Raw genomic sequence first — 22,716 nt, forward strand, 5'->3', positions numbered from 1 at the left:
TATGAGCAGTTTTGATGGGTACTATAGATGGAAATACCAACAGTAACCCAAAAGGCAGCACAAAGAACCCCAACTGAAAGTCATCAACCAAAGTATGCGCCCAGAATAATACCAAAAACAAACAAAATACATCTGCAGTGAGCAAAGTTTCTTACAGCAACACATACATCAAAGACTTCTGTCTGACTTTTAATTACAATAGTGGAAGCAGTGTCAAATAGTGAGTCTATCATTAAAGAGTCTGTTTTACTCATCGGTAGTTAGGCACTGGCAATCTGTCTCCTACCTCAATTTAATGTCTAGAACTTCTTTTGAAAAGGAAGTATTCCAAGTTGTTTGCCTTGCTAGGGTAGGGAGGGGATCCTGAGAGAGATGAGGTACCACAAACTATTTTGTTAGTTACATCTCTGTACATGGCAGTTGAGTCATTGTCATTGCCCTTATTTTACAGTTTTGTATTTGCCATATTTTTCTCCCATTCTGCAAGAAAAATGTAAAAGGATTTTAATTGCTCACAATTAAGCTTTCTGTAACTAAAGATTTTATACTCAGCTATTACTTAGTAAAGGTACTTATTAGTAAGAAAATTCTCTATACTTCTTATCACTCCATACATAACCAAAAAAATCTATGGTAGGCTTATGTAATCTGGCCACGTAACTTCATTAGTTAGAAGGCTTTGTTATCATTAACATACCTTGTTTCTCCTAACTTTCTAAAACTGTTTCTATTACCTACACCGCTTTCTTAATAGTTTAATATGAAAATTTTTCAATGTATTCTGGGGAGAAGGGCTAAGGAATTTTACATATTCATCTTATTCAGCAATTTAAGAAAATTATGCAAATATGATATACATATATACACTCACACACACACAGATGCACACTTTCTTAACTGAGTCTTGGTTGTTAAAAATGCCTGCACAGGCTAGGCACTGTGGCTCATGCCTGCAATCCCAGCACTTTGGGAGGCCAAGGCGGGCAGATCACAAAGTCAAGAGATCAAGACGATCCTGGCCAACATGATGAAACCCCATCTCTATTAAAAATAAAAAAATTAGCTGGGTGTGGTGGCACGTGCCTGTAGTCCCAGCTACTCGGGAGGCTGAGGCAGGAGAATCACTTGAACCTGAGAGGCAGAGATTGCAGTGAGCCAAGATTGCACTACTGCACTCCAGCCTGGTGACAGAATGAGACTCCATACCCAAAAAAAAAAAAAAAAAAAAGCCAGCACAGCGTGGGGAATTTAAATATGTACTAGATTTGACTTATGTACATTTGCACTCCAATACCACACTAAATGGATATACCAGCAGAGAATCATATCAAACAAATGACTTAAATGAATTGTCAGTTTGTCTTTGCAGACTCAACAGAAAACATATTTATTAACATGAACCTTTATTAAGTGGCTCACATTTCAGTATAAATCACACTAAAAAGATATTTTAAAAGCTATTTACACTACAGTGCTGACACATTTAAAATGAAAAAAAAAGGATATAAATAAGCTCTATGGAAAAGCTTTAAATTGTTGAAAAAGAATTCTGGCTCATATTACAAAATATATATATATTTATATATATGTTAATGTCAGCTCTATTCTAAAACCTAAAATTCCAACGTAAATGATTTTTTTTAAAGACTCCTTTATGTTTAAACCTGCAATGTTTACAGTGCATCTGGCCCTAAGTGCTTAATACTTCACAGTTATGGACAGGCACTGAGGAATGTTACAAAGCTACATAAACAATGTTTTGTAACAGATATAGGAGCAAGTCCTTGGCTTGCTTTCAGAATTCATGAATCTTTATTACATTATTAAATTTTTTTAAAAAAGGATTTTAGATGCTATATGCAAATTTAGCACAAAATGTCATCGTCTTTTTTATCTTGATTTGAATGTGCTGAACTGTGTTGCCTTATATCAACTAGACTTAGATTTCCAGGGCACAATTCTTCCTTTAAATCTTTGTTGCTATTTTCAAATTTAGAATCCACGTCAATCTTAAATTCTGTAAATTGAACATGATCCAATTTTGCTTTAACATTCTTGCCATCCATATTATTCAGTGCTCTAGTCTTTTCAGGAATATTAACAGTCACAGGTTCTGCCTTGATTCTTACAGATGCAACAGGTTCATGTTTAATCTGCTGTAATTCATATTTAGAATGAAGTTTATCTGAAAAAACAGAATCCAAGGAGGCTTTGCTTACAGCACAAACCATGTTGTCAGTGTCAGGTCCAAGAACAGATGATGTGGAATCTGATGATGTGCCTGTTTCATGAGTAGCTGTATTCTGAGAAGTGTCCTCCTCTGAGTGATACAATTTGAGCCGAATGTGCCATGCTAAACTGCATACAGCTGAAACTGTCTTGAACTGATGAACAACATTCCTTGGAATAAAATAAATGTCATTATCATATAGCTGAATCCTGGCATAGCGAATGCCTTCCCTCCTCAGTTGATTCAGTTTTGCATCATCAACCCATTGGACACACTAAAAAATAATAAAACAATACAAATAAGACTCTTCATAATAAAAACTAAACCAGTAAGTGTAAGACAGTAAGTGTATTAAAAATACCTGGGACAGTGGAGGTTCATGTAAATCTAACTGCATTCGTTGAACTACTTCTAAGAAATCTTCAGCATGAAAACAAATTACATCTTTGGTTATACGGGGTTGATCAGGCCTAAAAAAGAAAATGAGATAACAAGAATCTGCCATAAATGTTTCACTCTCTTGAGCTCTTATTAAACTCAAAGCAAAAATGGTTTATGGTCAATACCATAGTACTGTCTTACAAATAAACTGTTAATTGGAAAGCCATTTCACATATTTAAAGAAAGAGCCAACACCATGACTTTCAACCTAGACAGAGATTAAAAACTGACTTCATTTTGTATAAATATTTGTCACAAGAGTTTGGAAAATTGAAATGATCTGAATTGGTAAACTGTATAAACCAAGAAAATTAAGTGTTCTATTTGAAGAATAAGATTAATGCTTCATACATTTAAGTGCTAAAGTTGAAAATACTACATAAAAATTAGAAGTAAATGTGAGGAAAAGGGAGTATTTTCTTTCCATAGAAGATACATATAACTATACTGATGCATAAAACTCTTAAGTAACTTTATAAATTAAGAGATTTCATTAGAAAAGTACCAATATAATAAACTTGGTGTTTGCTGAGGTTACTCGTCCCTTTAAATATAATTCTAAAAAATTATCAAATTCTTCAATTAATTAGGAATATATAAATACATTTTTACAGAGATGCTAAAAAAGCGATTTTGGAATAAAATTCCAAACAACATTAAAAAAAATCATATGAAGGCAAATCATAACTAAATTTCTAAAAACCAGTGATAAAAAAGAAAATCTGAGAATCATGTAATACATTATATACAGAGAAAGAAGGATAAGAATGATCATAGACTTCTTATCAAAGGCAATGCAAGCCTGAAGAGAATGGACTACTTTTAAAGTACTAAAAGAAAAAGTCAATCTAGAATTCTATACCCACCAAAAATATCCTCCAAAAATGTGAAATAAAAACATGTTCAAATAAACAAAAGCTGAGAGAATCTGTCACCGGAAAACCAGCATAACAAAGACTGCTAAAGGAATTTCTTCAGGCGGAAGGAAAATGATACTTAAATGAAAATGTAGATCTATGAAAGGGAATGTATAGCACACCTAACGATAAATATGAAAGAGGTTTTATTCTCATTTAAAGAAATATCTTTAGAAATGATTCTTTAAAGAAAAAGTAATAACATACATCGTGGGGTTTATAGCATACGTAAAGTAAAATACAAGACAATTAGCACAAAGGCCAGAAATGTGAAGGGGAGGGAATAACTGGAAGTATACTATTGAAAGATTCTTACACATTACATAAAGAAGTCTAATATTATTTGAAGGTAGACTGTGGTAAGTTGACAACAATGAAATTTTAAAAAACAAAAACAAAAAAAAAACCACAGTGCTATAAGCTACTAACCAAATCATGGAGGTAAAATGGAATGCTTAAATATGACAAGAAAACGGGTAAAAAAGGAATAAAGAAGCAAATTGGAAAAGCAAGAAGGTAAATTTAAAATCAAATTTACTAATATTTCTATTAAATATAAATAATCTAAATACTCCAATTAAAAGACAAAGATTGTCACTGGGTTAAAAAAAAGTAAGACTCAACTATGTATCTATCTACATGTAACAATAATATAGACATAAGTTAAAAGAAAAAGAATGGGAAAAGATACAGCATGTAAATACAAATCATAAGAAGGCTGAATTGGCTGTATTAACAAAGTTTCAGGACAAGGAATATTACCAAGGATAAAAAGGGCAGTTTATAATGAAAAAATAGGTCAATTTATCAAGAATAACAATTCTAAATGTGTACTTGCCTAAGAACACAGCTTCAAACTATATGGAACAACCTTCAAAACACTATGCTAAGTCAAAGAAGCTAATCACAAAAGACCACGTTATGTGATTCCATTTATATTAGATGTTAAGAACAGACATATACCTACTGACAGAAAGTAAATTAGTGCTTGCCTAGGGCTGGGAGTCTGGAGGATGGAGGATGGAGGATTGGGGAGGTGATGGCTAAAGGCTGTGGTTCCTTTGTGAGGTGATGAAAATGTTCTATCATATGTTCTATCATTTTGGTAGTGGTTGCACAACTCTGTGAATATACTAAAAACTATTCAACTGTATGTACACTTTAAATGGGTGAATTGTATGGTATGTGATCATGGCTTGATAAAACTGTCACAAAAGAAAAAATAGAGCAAAAACTAGAAAAACTGACAGGAAAAAGACAAATCCAGTATTAAAGTTGCAAATTAACAAGTAGACAAAAATAAGTAAGACTATAAAAGACGTGAACCACATTCACTATCAACAAAGTTGACTTAATTGTTCTTAATTTATAGATGTGGTGGTGTGTGGCTATAGTCCTAGCTACTCAGGAGGCTGAGGCAAGAGGCTTGCTTCAGCCTAAGAGGTCAAGGCTGCTGTGAGCCATGACAGCACCACTGAACTATAGGCTGGGCAACAGAGTGAGGCCCTGTCTCTTGCGGGGGGAAAAAAAAAATTTAAATGGTTCTAATAAGCAAAATAGCATATTCCAACTCACATTTCATACCCAAACAATACTCGATTTTGGAAAACAAAAATCTAAGCAAGCAAAATTAATTTTTTTTGGTGGCGGGACAGTGTTTTGCTCTTGTCGCCCAGGCTGAAGTGCAGTGGCACCATCTCGGCTCACTGCACCCTCTGCCTCCTGGGTTCAAGCAATTCTCCTGCCTCAGCCTCCTCAGTAGCTGGGATTACAGGCACGTGCCATGATGCTCGCCTAATATATGTGTGTGTGTGTGTGTGTGTGTGTATTTTTAGCAGAGATGGGGTTTCACCACGTTGGTCAGGCTGGTCTTGAACTCCTGACCTCGTGATCACAGGTGTGAACCACTATGCCTGGCCCCAGCTAATTTTCGTTTTTTTTTTTGGTTTTGTTTTGAGACAGAGCCTTGCTCTATAGCCCAGGCTGGAGTGCAGTGGTGCGAGCTCGGCTCACTGCAAGCTCCGCCTCCTGGGTTCAGGCCGCTCTCCTGCCTCAGCCTCCCGAGTAGCTGGGACTACAGGTGCCTGCCACCACGCCCGGCTAATTTTTTGTATTTTTAGTAGAGACGGGGTTTCACCGTGTTAACCAGGATGGTCTTGATCTCCTGACCTCGCGATCCGCCCGCCTCGGCCTCCCAAAGTGCTGGGATTACAGGCATGAGCCACCACGCCCGGCTTAATTTTCGTATGTTTAATAGAGATGAGGTTTCACCATGTTGTCCAGGCTGGTCTCGAACTCCTGACCTTAGGTGATCCACCCGCCTTGGCCTCCCAAAGTGCTGGAATTACAGGCGTGAGCCATCACACCCAGCCGCAAAATTACAGTAACTTTGCTTTATATGTTTTATCCATTTAATAAATGGAAAGTAACAATGTATGAGATGACATCTCAAGTATATTTAAAAGAATAATCCATTTTTTAATCTGTCAAAATATTCAAAGTGAAACTTGTAAGCAAAGCTGGAAAAAAAAGAATATGGAAAAGCAAATACATAATAAAGAGAAACCAAACCTCAGAAAGGGTACAGAAAAGCAGGAGGAAGAGAAAACAGAACAGTGTGGAATCAGATTGAAATCAGTCTCTGCTGTACCATTTACTAACTATATGACTGTAAAAAAAAATTATTTGACAGCCCTGAGCCTCAGTTTCCTTATATGATAAATATGGAGCAAAACGTAGTTGAGAAAAATTAAATTAAATGACATTTGTAAACAGGCATACAGTATGCACCAGGTAAGCCTTAGTTTTCCTTTTACCTTAATTTTTTTTCACATCTACGTCACTTAGAACATGAGATTAATTATTTCAGTTAACCCAAATGTTTAAACCTAGATTCTGGCAATTTATTTGTTTTTGTTTTTGTTTGAGACAGAGTCTTGCTCTGTCACCCAGGCTGGAGTGCAGTGGCACGATCTCGGCTCACTGCACCCTCAGCCTCCTGGGTTCAAGCGTTTCTCCTGCCTCAGCCTCTCGAGTAGCTGGGACTACAGGCGTGCGCCACCATGCCTGGCTAATTTTTGTATTTTTAGTAGAGACAGGGTTTCACCATATTGGCCAGGCTGGTCTTGATCTCCTGACTTCGTGATCCACCCACCTCAGCCTCCCAAAGTGCTGGGATTACAGGTGTGAGCCACCCTGCCCAGCCAGATTCTAGCAATTTAAAATCTTTAGTACAATTATACAATTAAGATATCCAAATACAGGTAAAAAATGCAACTTTTTTCTCACAGTAAGGAGGAGTGACTAAGATTTTCCAAGAAAAATTGTAGAAGCCAAGAAATTCTTTGATTAAAATAGCAGTAGTTATACATACCACTCTCCACAGTGCACAGCCTTCAGCACTCCAACAGCAGCTGTAGTCTGTCGTTCAAAACCTTGTCCTATATGATCTGCATGAGCTCTTGTCCTGTCTTCAAAGAGCATCTCACGGGGCTCACTTGTTCGAGGTAGGTACTGAAGATTTTTTATTTCATTGGTAGTTCTGTTTTTTTAAAAAAGAAAATTACATTTATATAGTGACACTTAATTGCCATCAAACATTCAATAATCACATAATTCAGACAAAAAGATATTAAATCTGCTCTCAAATCAAATTCTATCTTTAAAATGAACAAGAACAAACAAAAACACACATACAATACCCTCATTTTTCTAATATACCTTCATAAAAGTAACAGTTGTAAGGAAATACACGGATAAAAAATTAAATTACAAATGGTGTTGTTTACCTAAGTTTCCCTATACACAGAATCTTTACCTGGGGCTTTGGTACCATGCCCCCACTCAAATCTCTTGGGTAACACAAGATAGATAGATATATATCTGAAACAAACAGGTAACTTTTAAAAATGCATTAATTCAATATTAATAAGATACATACTATGTGCTAGGTACTATCTAGGAACTGGGGCCAGTGAATGAGACAATAGCAAATAAGACAGAAGAGGACCCTACTCTCGTGGGAGTTTATAGTCTGTCTAGTGAGGGAAGGATCAAAGAAATAGATTTAGCAATAAAACACCCAGCAATAAGTGCTTCCACAAAATATACATGGTTTATTGGAAGTAGAAAGGAAAACCTTAGCTCTGTCTTGGAAGACAACCATTTCCCACTGGCCCTGTCCTCTACCACTTTCCTTCTAGAATGCATATGCATACAGAAGTTGCTGCCTACTTAGCCTCACTCATTGCTGAAACCTCTCCAATTTTGCTGTAAGCAAGGAAAGGGTAAGAAGAATTTCTCTGGCTGAGATTCATCATTTTATGTATCTTCCTCTATGGCTTTTGTTTCTTCCAGATGCAACTCTGTACTACCCCCATAATTGTCTCCTCTCATTCTTGTCTGTCTTCCCAGGGCTCACTCCTCCTAACTGGTTCTCTACTTCCCCACCCTTAATCTCTATTATTTAACTACTCTGTGTGCACCCCTGCATTACAGTCTTATTACACATACACATAAAATGATTTTTTTTTTTGGCTCTTCGTGATTAATGTTCTACATGTGTCAGAATGCCAGATGGTGTTGCTTCCTCTGGAAACCTAACAGGTTCTCAAACCCACAAATTTAGTTGCATAAATACCACATTCTAATGAATTAAGACTATATAGCACTTGGCACAATGCCTGACACTGTTTTTGTTAAACTATTATCGCATATACGGTGGCTTGTATACCCTGAGGTGAACGGAAGTTCCTCAAGGTAGTGTTGAACCCCTTTAAATTACATCTAAAAGTTTGTATTTATCTGTATTGTTCTGAGAAAAGACTTTCAGATTCTCAAAATGATCCATACATTAAAAAAAAAAAAAAAAAAAAAAAAAGAATCACTGAGGGGGCCGGGCACAGTAGCTCACGCTTGTAATCCTAGCACTTTGGGAGGCCGAGGCGGGTGGATCACCTGAGGTTAGGAGTTTGAGACCAGCCTGGCCAAAACGACGAAATCCTGTCTCTATTAAAAATACAAAAATGAGCAGGGTATGGTGGTGCACGCCTATAATCCCAGCTACTCAGGAGGCTGAGGCAGGAGAATCACTTGAACCGCGGAGGCAGAGGTTGCAGTGAGCTGAGATTATACCACTGCACTCCAGCCTGGGTGACAGAGCTAGACTCCGCCTCAAAAAAGAAAAAGAAAAAAAAAAGAATCACTGAGGAACACATCAGTTTTACCATTTACTACTAACTTATAAATTAACCTGTAAAATTTTATTCATCCAATAAATATTAAGCACCAGACAGTGTGTTTAGGTGTTAGAGACACATTAGTAACAAACCCAATAAAGTCCCTGCCATCATGCAACCCAGAGTTTACTCAATGACTTTTTCCCCATTTTCTTTTTAACTTAATAATCACTGTAACCAGTAAAACCACCTTTAGGTATCTAAAGAAAAAACTATAATCACGACGGGCACGGTGGCTCACACCTGTGCACTTCGGGAGGCTGAGGCGGGAGGATCATGAGGTCAAGAGATCAAGACCATCCTGGCCAACGTGGTGAAACCCCATCTCTACTAAAAATACAAGAATTAGCTGGGTGTGGTGGCACGTGCCTGTAGTCCCAGCTACTCGGGAGGCGGAGGCAGGAGAATCTCTTGAACCTGGGACGCGGAGGTTGCAGTGAGGCTAGACTGTGCCACTGCACTCTAGCCTGGTGACAGAACAAGACTCAGTCTCAAAAACAAAAACAAAAAAGGCTATAATCTCTCCTAGCATCATCTCCATCCATTCCAACTGACGTTACCCTAATGTACAAACGTACATTTTCTCCACACTTTTCTCTGTGGTCACATAAATACACAATCACACATAGGAGGATTCTGTTATTTATTTCTTTGGATAAAGACAAAATCATACTAGATACATTACACTACATTTGGCTGTTTTCAAGTGTCATGAATATCCATCTAGATCAAGACATTTTTTAAAACTTTAACTATTTTGCCTTTTTTTTTTTTTTTTAAGAGACAGGGTCTGGTTCTGTCACCCAGGCTGGAGTGCAGTGATGTACTCATAACTTACTGCAGCCTCAAACTCTTGGGCTCAAGGAGTCCTTGACTCAGCCTTCCAAGTAGCTAGGGCTACAGACATGTGCCACCACACTGGCTAAATTTTTTTTATTTTTTTATTTTGTAGAGGCAGCATCTCACTATGTTGCTCAGGCTGGTCCTGAACTCTTGGGATTCAAGTTATCCTCCCACCTTGGCCTCCCAAAGTGCTAGGATTACATAAAAGAGCCACTGCACCTGGCTTATTTCACTATACTCTCTTTTTCTGAAACACAGTCTCGCTCTATCGGCCAGGCTGGAGTGCAGTGACACGATCTGGGCTCACTGCAACCTTTATCTCCCAGGCTCAAGCAATTCTCCTGCCTCAGCCTCCTGAGTAGCTGGGATTACAGGCATGTCCCACCACGCTGAGATAATTTTTGTATTTTTAGTAGAGATGGGGTCTCCTCATGTTGGCCAGGCTGATCTCGAACTCCTGACCTCAGGCAAGAGGTCAAGAGATCAAGACCATCCTGGCCAACATGGTAAAACCCCTATCCCCCTACCTCAGCCTCCCAAAGTGCTGGGATTACAGGCGTGAGCCACTGCACCTGGCCTCACTATACTCTTTAATAAGAATGTATGAAATCTATTCAACCATTCCCCTGTTGACAGTCATTCGGACCCTTTTAAAACATTTTTCTTACCACAAATTTATTTACCTTTCGTGTTTTTATTTCTTGGGATAGATTCCCAAAAGTAGGAGTGCTAGATCAAAGAGTTTTATGTTAAATTTTATGATCTATTGCTGGATTACTTTCACAAAATTACAGCAGCTCATCCTCCAGTCAACAATATATAAAAAATTGTTTCTTCACATACCTACCAGCCTATAATATTATTGCTATATTAATAATTTTTGCCAATATAATGAATAAAAATATCTCATAGTTCTTTTAAAATAAACTTAACTGCCTGAGGTCTATTTTTCTACTCAGTTGTTTACACTTGAGAATGCTCTTTGGACATTAACTTTAGTCTGTCATGAGTTCCGAATGTTTTAGTCCAGTCTATCATAATTTTGAACTTCATTGTTGATGTCACTTCCCTCCCAAATACTATTGTCACTGCATTGTTTGGTCTTGCTTAGGAAGGTCTCCTCCAGGCTTAAACAATTTTATTCTAATATTTTAACTGTTTTATCTGTGATGCTTAATTCTCTAATTTACTTCTTGTATAAGGTAGGGGCTCTGCCGCCTTTGTTTTTATGAGAGCCAAATATGCCAGCATTATTCATTAAATACATCTTCCTCTTCCCACCTATCTCATATATTAAGTTCCCAATATACTTAGATCTATTTCTGGACTCTTATTCCAATGATCTATTTGAACTTTATAGTAACTTTTAATATCCTGTATCATAAGCTCCCCCTCACTTATCTTCTCTTTCACTGAAAAATTTACTTCCTTATGAATTTTAAAATCATTTTATCCAGGAATGGAAGTGTGAGTCCAATTGAAATGTAAAAAAATTTAAAGAACTATTATTTTTATCCAATCCAGAACACAGTAAGGCTTTCCATTTGTTCTGATCTTATTTTATATCCTCCACCAAATGTTTTAGTCTTTTTAGCACAGGTTCTGAATATTATTAAATTTATTCCAAAATAGTTTATATTTTATGACATTTTTTCCATTCATCATTACGATTTCCTGTCATTTGCCTACATTTCTCATGCCCTATTTACATTTTAGGTTTTATAAAAAATTATATTAGCATGTATCACTATTTTTAAATTTATATCCCAATTATGGTCTAAACTTTGCCTTCCTTCTTCCTCCAATTTTGAACTAACATACACACCCCAACATACAAACACTCATCTCCTCCAATAAAAATGTGTATACAACATACCTTTTCCTTTTGAAAGGTGACTTTGGCATATCAGCCACAGGGATCATTTGTTCTCCTGGACGAACCCACATGATGGGACCATCATCACTATCTTTTCGACTCTGTAATTTTAGACTAGATAGCGTCCCCCATGGCAGTGTACACTGGAGACAAATAATTATGTAGATTGTGATTATTTTCAAAATGTACCTTCAAGTGTATGTTAATAGTAACATTGTTCCCCTGACAAACACACTTTCATTCACAGCTGTGTACTTAAGCACTTGAAATACATATTGAATATATCCCTATATATTGATATACTTTGCTTCAAAAAACTGTTTCAAACACACCAAGAAAATAATTATGCTTGGATGGTTCTGTCCCCCTACCCTGCTAGAGGTATGATTTACCTCTAGCAGAAAGAAAAGAAAGAAAGAGAAAGAAAAGGAAGAGAAAGGAAAAAAGAGGAAAGAAAGAAAGAAAGAAAGGAAGGAAGGAAGGAAGGAAAGGAAGGAAAGGAAAGAAAGGAAAGAAAGGAAGAAAGGAAGAAAGAGAAAGAAAGAAAGAAAGGAAAGAAAGGAAAGAAAGGAAAGAAAGGAAAGAAAGGAAAGAAAGGAAGAAAGGAAGAAAGAGAAAGAAAGAAAGAAACGAAAGAGAAAGAAAGAAAAAGAAAGAAAGAAAGAGAAAAGAGACAGAGGGGAACGGGAAGAGAAAAGAGAAGAAGGTGGCCAGGCACAGTGGCTCACGCCTGTAATCCCAACACTTTGGGAGGCTGAGGCAGGCAGATCACCTGAGCTCAGGAGTTTGAGACCAGCCTGGGCAACACGGCGAAACCCATCTCAAGTAAAAATACAAACAATTAGCGGATCATGGTAGTGTCTGTAATCCCAGCTACTCGAAAGGCTGAGGCATGAGAATCACTTAAACCTGGGAGGCAGAGGTTGCAGTGAGCCGAGATCACACGACTGCACTCCAGCCTGGATGGTCTCAAACCAAAAAAAAAAGAGAGAGAGACAGAGAGAAGAAGGAAGGAAACTGAGGGCCACTGTCCATGGAATGTAGAGAAAAAAATTTTCTTAAAAATTCACCACACACCCCCTTTTCAAAAAGGATTGTCAAATTTCTGTAGAAACAATGCATTTAGGTTGGGTGCGGGTAGCTCAAGTCTATAATCCCAGCACTTTGGGAGGCTGAAGCAGGAAGACTGCTTGAGCCCAGGACTTCAAAACTAGCCTGGGCAACATAGCAGGACCTGTCAAAGGAAAGGAAAGGAAAGGGGAAGGGCAAGGGAAAAGGAAGGGCCTGGAAGGGGAAGGGGAAGCAGAAGCGGAAGGAAAAGAGAAATAATGCATTTAGTTCATGTACTTTGAAAATTAAATTTGAAGCAACCATTTAAATAATATTTGGTAATTTTTAAATATAATTCAATAATAAACGCAACCTAATTCCATTATGTAACTACTAGAGAGAAGTAGAAAAAGAACAAAAAGTTTAAAAGGAAAAGAGAAAAAGGAATGGAACAAGGTTAAAGAGAAAGGGAAGAAAAAGATACATGCACATACAGGGTAAAAACAAGCAAACAGAAGTGATAAAAGAAAAGATGTCCTATAGATTATGTGGTGAGTATTAGAAATCTTGTCACATTCCACAGCTTACCTGGACTCTGAATTTCAGTGCAGGTTTGCACTGACCTTTGAGTTACTGATTAAATAATTAACCTAACTACACAGCTCAGAGATTCCTCTCTCAGTGGGATAGCCCCAGCAGCTCACAAGAAGAAATATTTTCTGAAAATGAAGAGGCTTTAAAAAAAAAAAAAAAGGAATCTGGCTACAAATTATTTAAAGGGGCCTGTGGGGGTGGGCACAGGGGCTCACACCTGTAATCCCAGCACTTTGGGAGGCCAAGACAGGAGGATCACTTGAGCCCAAGAGTTCGAGACCAGTCTCAGCAACGTGGTGAAACCCCATTTCCACAAAAAATACAAAAGTTAGCTGGGCATGGTGGCATGTGCCTGTAGTCCCAGGTACTTGGGAGGCTGAGGTGGGAGGATCATCTGAGCCCACGGAGGTCAGGGCTCCACATTACACCACTATACTCCAGCCAGGACACACAGTGAGACTGTCTCAAAAAAATAAATAAAATAAAGGGGCCTTTGGCTACATTGTCTAAACATGTTATTTTATGGATGATGAAACTGAAGCCCAGAAAGTTTAAATGGCTTTCCCAATCCAGACAGGTACAGCCAAGGCTAAAATATGGATGTGTAATTTCCCAGGCCAGTTTTCCACAATGGTAAACTGCCATTCCTTTGTCTTAAACATTTGTAGTAGAATCTTTCCTGTACTTCTTAAATCCTTTAGTACTTAGTTTATAAAGAGCTGATAGACACATGGAACCTAAATTCCTAAAGTGTTAACAGGTGTTATTTCATGGCCCACCACTTAGCTTTGCCATTACAATCAGGACCTGAGATGTCACATGTACACACAAGAATTATGTGAGTTTCCCATCTCTTGCTCTCCTTCCCTCCAGTTCAAATAAACCAAAATGTTTCCATTTCTGAAACAGCCATTCATTTATAGTGCATGTAGCATGAAAGAAACACTCACAATTTAGATTACTCATATTGGTTTTTCTTGCCTTTTTAAACAAAAACTCTAATCCCAGGACAGATTATCTCTTACTTTTAAAAATGGTGACTCTTCCAACATGTCAAGGAACTCAGGGAAATAATCTCCTACTTCTTCATCAACTGCTCCCACCAAGCTTATTTGTCGCATTGGGCCAGCTCTGTAAGTACCATGAGAATACGTTCTTTTTACCTGAAGAATATGGATTTAATTAAAAGTTAAATACATTATTTTTACCTGAAGAAAATGGATTTAATTAAAAGTTACACATAATGCTTGCTATCATTTTGTAACAATAAATTTTTATCTCAGAATATTATATCATAAGGAGGCAAGCAAAACAAAACAAAACTTTACGAACAGTAACAGATAAGGCATTTTAAAAATAAAACTTGCACCTCAAGCTATTTTACTTTCTCTAACTATTCCTACACACTGCTTATGAAAACACAGTTAAGACAAATAAGCATTAATTCTAGACAACTAACATCTCCTTAGAACAGAGGAACTCATTATCTGAATATTCAAAAGTTGGTGTATTTTTCAAAGTTGGCTGCATTTTTCTAAAGTAAAATGAGGTTCATATCTTTTCATCAAAATTTTCCAAAGTAGACCCTCTGAAAACATTAATCATCACCAGTGGCTTATATGTCTAAAAGGCCACCAGCGATGCTCTTCTTTTTTGATCTTACAATATTAACTAGAAACTAGTTTATATATCTATTATTAACTCTGATGAGAAACTACTAGAAATTAAGAATTACGGCCAGGCGCAGTGGCTCACGCCTGTAATCCCAGCACTTTGGGAGCCCAAGGCGGGCAGATCACAAGGTCAGGAGATCAAGACTATCCTGGCTAACACAGTGAAACCCCATCTCCACTAAAAATACAAAAAAATTAGCCGGGTGTGGTGGCAGGTGCCTGTAGTCCCAGCTATTTGGGAGACTGAGGCAGGAGAATGGTGTGAATCTGGGAGGTGGGGCTTGCACTGAGCCGAGATCGTGCCACTGCACTCCAGCCTGGGCGATAGAGCAAGACTCTGTGGGGAGGGGAGGGGAGGGGAGGGGAGGGGAGGGGAGGTTAAGAATCAGGAATCCTAAGATCCAAATCTGCCTTTGCTATCTACCAGCTACATGACCTTCAGAAATTATTTACGTTCCTTGAGCTTTGATTTCCTTAACTGGAATGTTTTACAGCAGATTGCTGAAGAAAACTTGATAATGATATAAACTCACCCGCCATATTGCTAGTAAATGGGTGGCATTCAAAGAGCCAAAACAAAGCCATCTGAACCTCAAGATTCACTGGTAATGACATTTTTTGCCAGCATATTTAAATCCTGACAAAGAAACCTACGTGTTTTCATATACTAACACTAGTAAACAAGTTGAGTCTGTCTTCAAGCAAAACAACTCCTTTTGATAACCAAATTATAAGCAAAATTGTAATTGTCTCTTTCTCAGGATTAGCCTTTGTGGACACCAAATTTAGGAGACCAATTTGTCCCAGTTTGCCCAGGACTATCAGTCTTAAAACTGAAAGTCTTGGTATTTCAGGCAAACATGGATGGTCAACTTTTATCACATCACAGACATAGATTATAAAAGATAGTCACATCAAAAGTTGAATCGTTACAATCACAGCTGGTAAGAGTATCACAATATAACAAAGTAAATCCAAGCCATATGTTTTCAAAACAAAATCATTTAAGACAGAGAATCTCATTTGTTATTATAATCAGCAAAGCAGTTTAATGACGTTAATTCTTTAATAAATTCACCAGATATCCAAGCTTAAGTTTTCCTAAACTTACAAATTGACTTATCAGAACTACAAACCATTCCTACAAGTTAGAAAATTAGGGGCCTGTAATCCCAGCACTTTGAGAGGCAGGAGGATATCTTCAGCCTGGCAGGTCCAGGCTGCAGTGAGCTGTGATCATGCTACTGCACTCCAGACTGGACAACAGAGCGAGATCCTGTCTCAAAAAAAAAACAAAAAACGAAAAAAAGAACAGTTGGAGCTTGTGCCCCCATTGTGTACTCATTGTCTCACCTTTTTCCTGTCTCCTAAAAATTCCTATCATCTCCTATATCAAGAGAGCTAAAAGTTAAAGCCTAACTCTACAACAGTCTTCAGACTCTAGATGTTTAGATGCATTAATAGCAACACAGTAAGAAATCCAGTCTATGCATCTCTATAACACAGTCTAACAAAGAGGCTAAGGGTATCAATCTGAACTCTAGCACATTTACCAGAATATAACACGTCAAGTCTGTTAAGTGATTCTGAGATTCTGAGTTTTGTATCTGCAAATGACCATAAGGAGTTTTGAGAGACAATAGCCATTTAGAAAGTGAAATCAAACAACTGATATTGTAAAACACAAATTTTCCAAGTGCTTTGAAATATATCTAAAAAGTCAAATTAGAGTTAGGGGTGGTGGCACGAAACTGTAATCCCAGCTACCCAGAAGGCAGAGGCAAGAGGATCACTTGAGCCCAGGAGTTCAAGATCAGCCTGAGCAACACAGCGAGACCAAAAAAAAAAAAGTCAAATTATATATATTTCCACTTCACACAAATAAGTACATTCTCCGTCCATAAATTTCCTTATCTTGTTTAAATTACGTACCTAAAACATTTAGTTCTAACAAAGCCAGAATCAAGTCCCTGCCACTGACTTGGTTCGTCCTACTACATCACAGCACCAACAACGATCAGCTAAATAATTGGGGCAGTTTATCTTGTGGGGAGGAGATGACTGTTAGGAAAGAATTTTCATTACGTGAATTCTTCTAAAATACGAAGCACAACTAAACTTTCCATTTGTCTAGTAGTTTTAAAAAGTCACACTATACATGAAATAAAACCAAAAAACTATAACATCATTAAACTATAGAGAGTAGAAGATAAATACAATAATCAGAAAACCAGAACTAACTGTTAACACAGTCCTTTAACACAGTAGTGTAAAATCTATGTATTTAAATGTGAGTAAAAACATGTATCACTGAGTAACAGGAAAAAAAATGGGTAAAACTTGAGTGGTAATATTACAGATAAATTATATGTTGTGTCATGACTCAAGAACTTTATCTACTAATTTTGTTTTGACCAGATGTTGCTATTTCAGGTTAGAATAATTATTTCATTGATTGAAGAAGTATTACCGACCTAGCCATCTCATTTCAAATTACACATTTACATTAATTTCCAAGTTTACAAATATTGCTTTTTATTTCAAAATAAAACACATCCAAATTAGTATAGACCTAAACATTAAAATTTTTTAACATAAAAGACTGAATAGGCCGGACGCAGTGGCTCAAGCCTGTAATCCCAGCACTTTGGGAGGCCGAGACAGGTGGATCACGAGGTCAGGAGATCGAGACCATCCTGGCTAACACGGTGAAACCCCGTCTCTACTAAAAAATACAAAAAACTAGCCGGGCGAGGCGGCGGGCGCCTGTAGTCCCAGCTACTCGGGAGGCTGAGGCAGGAGAATGGCGTAAACCCGTGAGGCGGAGCTTGCAGTGAGCCAAGATCAGGCCACTGCACTCCAGCCTGGGCGACAGAGCGAGATTCCGTCTCCAAAAAAAAAAAAAGACTGAATAAATGAAAAACTGATTTTTACCCCTATTCTCTGTGTACTTTGGGCACTACCTAAGAAGAGGCTTTATCTTTTGTTGATTATTTTTAAGTATGATCCTATTAAAATTCATAACTATTTCAAAGGATTTTTTAGAGACCCTGAATTTTTAAAGTAATACAGACTCTACTCAGATTATATTGCTAATTATCTTAATTGAATTTTTAGTTAGTTCTTCCCATCTCATGCCAAAATACATATAAAACATATAGATATGTAAAATTCACTTTCACACATAACTTACTATAACAAAAGTATAAGTCTCTCTCTTTTAACCAGAATGTACAAAAACCGTGAGGCAGATCCCATTTGCCCACTAATAAAACCAAAAATAAATTCTATTAGGAAATTGCCCTTTATAAAAACTGCTTAGCTATCACATGTTTAAAACAAACAGCAATGATCTTTCAAAACATTTATATCCAATAGTAAAGATAAAAATATGATCACCCACCTGAATAAACATAAACCAAATTTTAAAAATTAAATTGAAGTCATCAAAATCTTAATCTGTAAAAGTATTAAATTTTAAAATACACTGTAATTTAACTTTTAATTATATATCATTTCATACAAATTTCTAGTTTAATAACACAATATTTCAAATCCATCAGTTGTAACCATTAACTTAAATGTTACAAACATGGCAAGTTACACATAGCGTTTCCAATTTAAAAAGCATATACTGCTTGATAAAATAAATGATGGTACTTATACTGTTAAAACGTAAGAATAAAATCCACATGCTTTTCACAAAAATGTAAATAATTCCTGATTTTGGTGACACCTCTTTTGCTGCAAAACTATATACCAAATATCCACAATTCACCTATTACATAGGATAAAATTATATCTACAATATCACACACAAAAAATCAAGCCTCAATTCTCTAAAAATCACCTATCCAGACTATGCCAGACTGCGAAGAATTCAATGGCAGTGAGGCGGGAGAGGTAACAGATAAGTATTAGAAGAATCTCTAAATAATCAAAGTAAATGTCACAAAGACCATGGCTCATAAAATGTCCTCTTCTTACATATCCATTCCTGTATTAGGCACAATTATAACTACTCTCTAAAATAATAAAGGACAAGAAACCACAAATTTAGAAGGGGAAGGAGGAGAAAAGGGTAAGCACAGCTGCAGCTGCCCTAAGACATCAGTATTGTATCATAATGACAAACCAATACTGAAAATAAAGTTGCATTATGTTGCATATGTTCGGCAATGAAGGTATTTTTATAGAACCTTGGTACTTAAAACGTTTCCACTAACTAAAAAAAATCACTTCTCTGGAAAATCTCACATCCTGATGACGCTTAATGTGAGCTTACTATATTTGCTTTTATTCACTTCAGTAAACATTAATCAAACCAGTTTTCTGATGCAGTTAAAAAATTAACCTGAAAAAAGCCAAAACATGTCACTGCTTTAAAATATAGGCCAGGCACAGTGGCTCACACCTGTAATACCAGCATTTTGGGAGGTCAAGGCGGGAGGATCACTTAAGATCAGGAGTTTGAGATCAGCCTGGCCAACATGACAAAACCCCGTCTCTACTAAAAATACAAAAATTAGCCAGGCATGGTGGCGGGTGCTTGTAATCCCAGCTACTCAGGAGGCTGAAGCACAAGAATGCTTGAACCCAGGAGGCGGAGATTGTAGCGAGCCGAGATTGCACCACTGCACTCCAGTCTGGGTGACAAAAGTGAGACTCAGTCTCAAAAAATAAATTAACTAAATAAAAAATGATAATAAAATATATTTGCTTTCTAAAAAAAGAAATGCACTGAATTACAAAGATACATACAGTTCCTCTTGATTTAGGTATATAGATGTGTCAAAAAGAACACAATAAAAGACAGGCATGATAATTATATATTTGTGGGAAAGCTTGTATTTAAATAGTGGCCTTCAGAAGAAATATAACATATTTAATCTAAATCTCCTCCCCCCCCCCCACAAAACCCCACGACCAACATGGCCACATTATCACTTTTCCCCTTGTATATTCTCTATAAATATTATGAAGGGAAAGAAGAAAGTAGAAGTAGGAGACCTATTGTACCCATTGCCAGTAAGTGTCAATACCAAAATCTGAGAAGCTTTGGTTAACAGAAAATTAAACAATTGTTTAAACTAATATTCTACTTATACAATGTAATTTAAAAAAAAAAAAAAAAAACACCTTAGGATTCTGAGATTGGCTTGCTACAAAGGGAAAAAAGTAGCCTATTCTTAACAGGAAATATATTGCCAAAAACAAATCTATAAGATGTTTTACTTATTACTGTTTTCTCTTACGTAAATTATGAAAACTGTTGCAATCAGGAAAAGGCAAATATAGTAATAATAAGCAATTTTTTTAAAAACTCCAAAGAACAACTCACTTGAAAACAACCTGCTGTTTCCCAAAACATGTTCCCTGAAGAGAGAGCTCTACAGTCCACTAAGTCTGGAAAACCCTTCTTGTTTAGGAGGCTCACCACGCACACTGGCTATAAGTTTCTGAGGAGTCTCAATGCAAACAAATATTACTTATTTGGTCCAGCATTACACTATTTTGGACTTCAAAACCTGTTTTTTTTGTCAAAACCTGTTTTTTTGTAGTTGTTTTAGTATACCTACCAACATTCCAAGATAGTAAAAGTTCCTCAGAATACTTTCATAGTGATCCACAATAAATATAGAAGATAGATATTTTTACCTTGTATCAGCACAATGTGAAGAAAATATAAAAATAGGATCATTATTAGAGCCAAAGAATTGAGGGGGTGGGAGCAGAAGCTGTTGATTCAATTCTGCTGAGGATTTTTTTTTTAGCGTGTGGGGAGGAGAGTCCCTTATTTTTAAAAACAAGGCCTGCTCAGAACATTCTGAGGCAATCTAAAAATGACATAAATGACTGTGCCACAAGGGGGAGCCATTATTCACCACATCTGGCAGATAGTTTCTAATTAAAATAGGGAATATTTAATCAATGTTTTATTTCAAAAATACCCATATAACTGCAACCAAAATAAGAACGAAAGTATTATCCACTTTAAAATTAGTAAAATAAAGGGGCAAAGCTTTTTTTATTATTATTAGAGCATCTCATCTGGTCCCTGACATGGTATTTTGTATAGATCAGTTCATAAGTATTTGAGGAGGCTGGGGCAGGCACAATTGGTCAAAATGAAAATTTAGTACAAAGGCAAGCAACGTTTCAAAGATGAAACATCAAATTGCTTTTACTAGCCTAACAGTGAATGACTCCAGCATGAATTCAACAAATGCTAGTGTTCTGCCCCAATTCTATAGTGAAGCAGGTCTAACAGTCAGATCAGATTTAATAAGTTTCATTATTAAAATAATAGACTTTTAAGCATCAGTTAACACATTGATGTAAGTTGCCTGAGAAACAACCTAGAACCAGAATAAAATTAAAATAAGATTTAGAGTTTGGAAGTGGACGAAGGGTGGTTAGACAATGACTGCTCCAGTTTTCACATTCTCACAGTTCTTAGTACAGGGTTCCAGAGTATGTGCACTGATTAAAGACAGTGACAAGACAGAAATCTAATTTCTTTATTGACAGAGAAAACTCCTATTTTATTTGCCTTTTTCTATCCCTACGGTAGAACCCAGGAGCACAATAAATGTCTGAGTGAATATTTGAATGAAATACAGATGGTAGAAAACCTAAAACGATAGATTGCTTAGAATGGTTTTCAAGAATTATAAGGGAAATGAACTCACAGTACAAAAATTTTATAATTACTATACTTAAATTATGTTTGTAGCCAATCATTTTTTTAATTTGTCAATTTAAATCTTATGGGTCTTTTTTTATCTCTCTTGATGTCAAATTTTATAGTCTTTTTAAATAAATCCATTTAATTAAAATGTTAAAAAAAAAAAAGAAAACCTAAAATGAACATGGTCAATTGCAAATGGCCACAAATTCTTCCCAGGCCTATATGCTCACTCCTGTGCAACGTGACTGTGCCACTCCCGTCATCAAGAAGTGGAGTCTATTAATGGGCACGCACAAAAAAAAGAATAAGGCCTACAATTTCATTGCACAACAGGGTGACTATAGTCAGTAATAACTTAATTGTACATTTTAACTAAAAGAGTGTTGTTAACTGGGTTGTTTGTAACACAAAGGATAAATGTTTGTGGAAATGGACACTGCATTCTCCATGATGCACGTATTTCATATTGCATGTTTGTATCAAGATATCTTACGTACTCCATAAATATATACATCTACTATGTACCAACAAATATTAAAAATTTAAAAAAATTTTTAAATAGGCTGAGCACTTTGGGAGGCCAAGGTGGCACATGCCTAATCCCAGCTTTCAGGTGACTGAGGCACGAGAATCACTTTAACCTGGAAAGCTGCAATAAGCCGAGATCATGCCACTGCATTCCATCCTGGACAACAGAGTGAAACTCCGTCATACACACAAAAAATAAAGCAAAATGAATAAATAACCTAAAAGAAGTGGAGTCTATTTTTCCACACGAATCTGGGTTTCACCATGTGACTTCCCTTTGTCAACAGGACATTAGCAAACACAACACAAGCAGAAGCTTGTACACTGGGGCTTACCCTCTTTTTACTCAATGGAACCTTGCAACCACCACCATGTAAATAAGCCCAGGCTAACCTGCTGGATGATGAGAGAAACGTGGCCATCAACCCAGCTGACATGCATCAACCACCAACCATATAAGTGAGGTGTGCCAAGACCCAACTGGTCTGCCAATCATCAGATGTAAGAATGAAGCCATATAGCCCCAACTAAGTTAGCAGAGACCAAAAGAATTGTCCAGCAAGCCCAAAGAATTGTGAGAAATGAAACTTTTTTCAGTTCACTAAGCTTTGAGACTTCTGTTTATACATTTAATAC

At 36.8% G+C, this 22,716-nt stretch overlaps 1 protein-coding gene across 1 annotated transcript in view; it reads right to left on the minus strand.

The window, feature by feature from the left end:
• Window positions 1-1,356: 1,356 nt before the first annotated feature.
• RSBN1L (round spermatid basic protein 1-like) overlaps window positions 1,357-22,716 on the minus strand; it is a 114,136-nt gene continuing 92,776 nt past the window's right edge. Inside the window, exons 4-8 of the mRNA XM_011985454.1 lie at window positions 14,214-14,351; window positions 11,545-11,687; window positions 6,962-7,129; window positions 2,592-2,700; window positions 1,357-2,504 (exon numbers count right to left, since the gene is read on the minus strand). Of these exons, the coding sequence (XP_011840844.1) occupies window positions 1,866-2,504; window positions 2,592-2,700; window positions 6,962-7,129; window positions 11,545-11,687; window positions 14,214-14,351 (1,197 nt within the window). The 3' untranslated portion in view covers window positions 1,357-1,865. The remainder of the gene's footprint in view (window positions 2,505-2,591; window positions 2,701-6,961; window positions 7,130-11,544; window positions 11,688-14,213; window positions 14,352-22,716) is intronic.

Source organism: Mandrillus leucophaeus, unplaced genomic scaffold (genome assembly GCF_000951045.1).
Source record: "Mandrillus leucophaeus isolate KB7577 unplaced genomic scaffold, Mleu.le_1.0 Scaffold284, whole genome shotgun sequence".
Classification (NCBI taxonomy): domain Eukaryota; kingdom Metazoa; phylum Chordata; class Mammalia; order Primates; family Cercopithecidae; genus Mandrillus; species Mandrillus leucophaeus.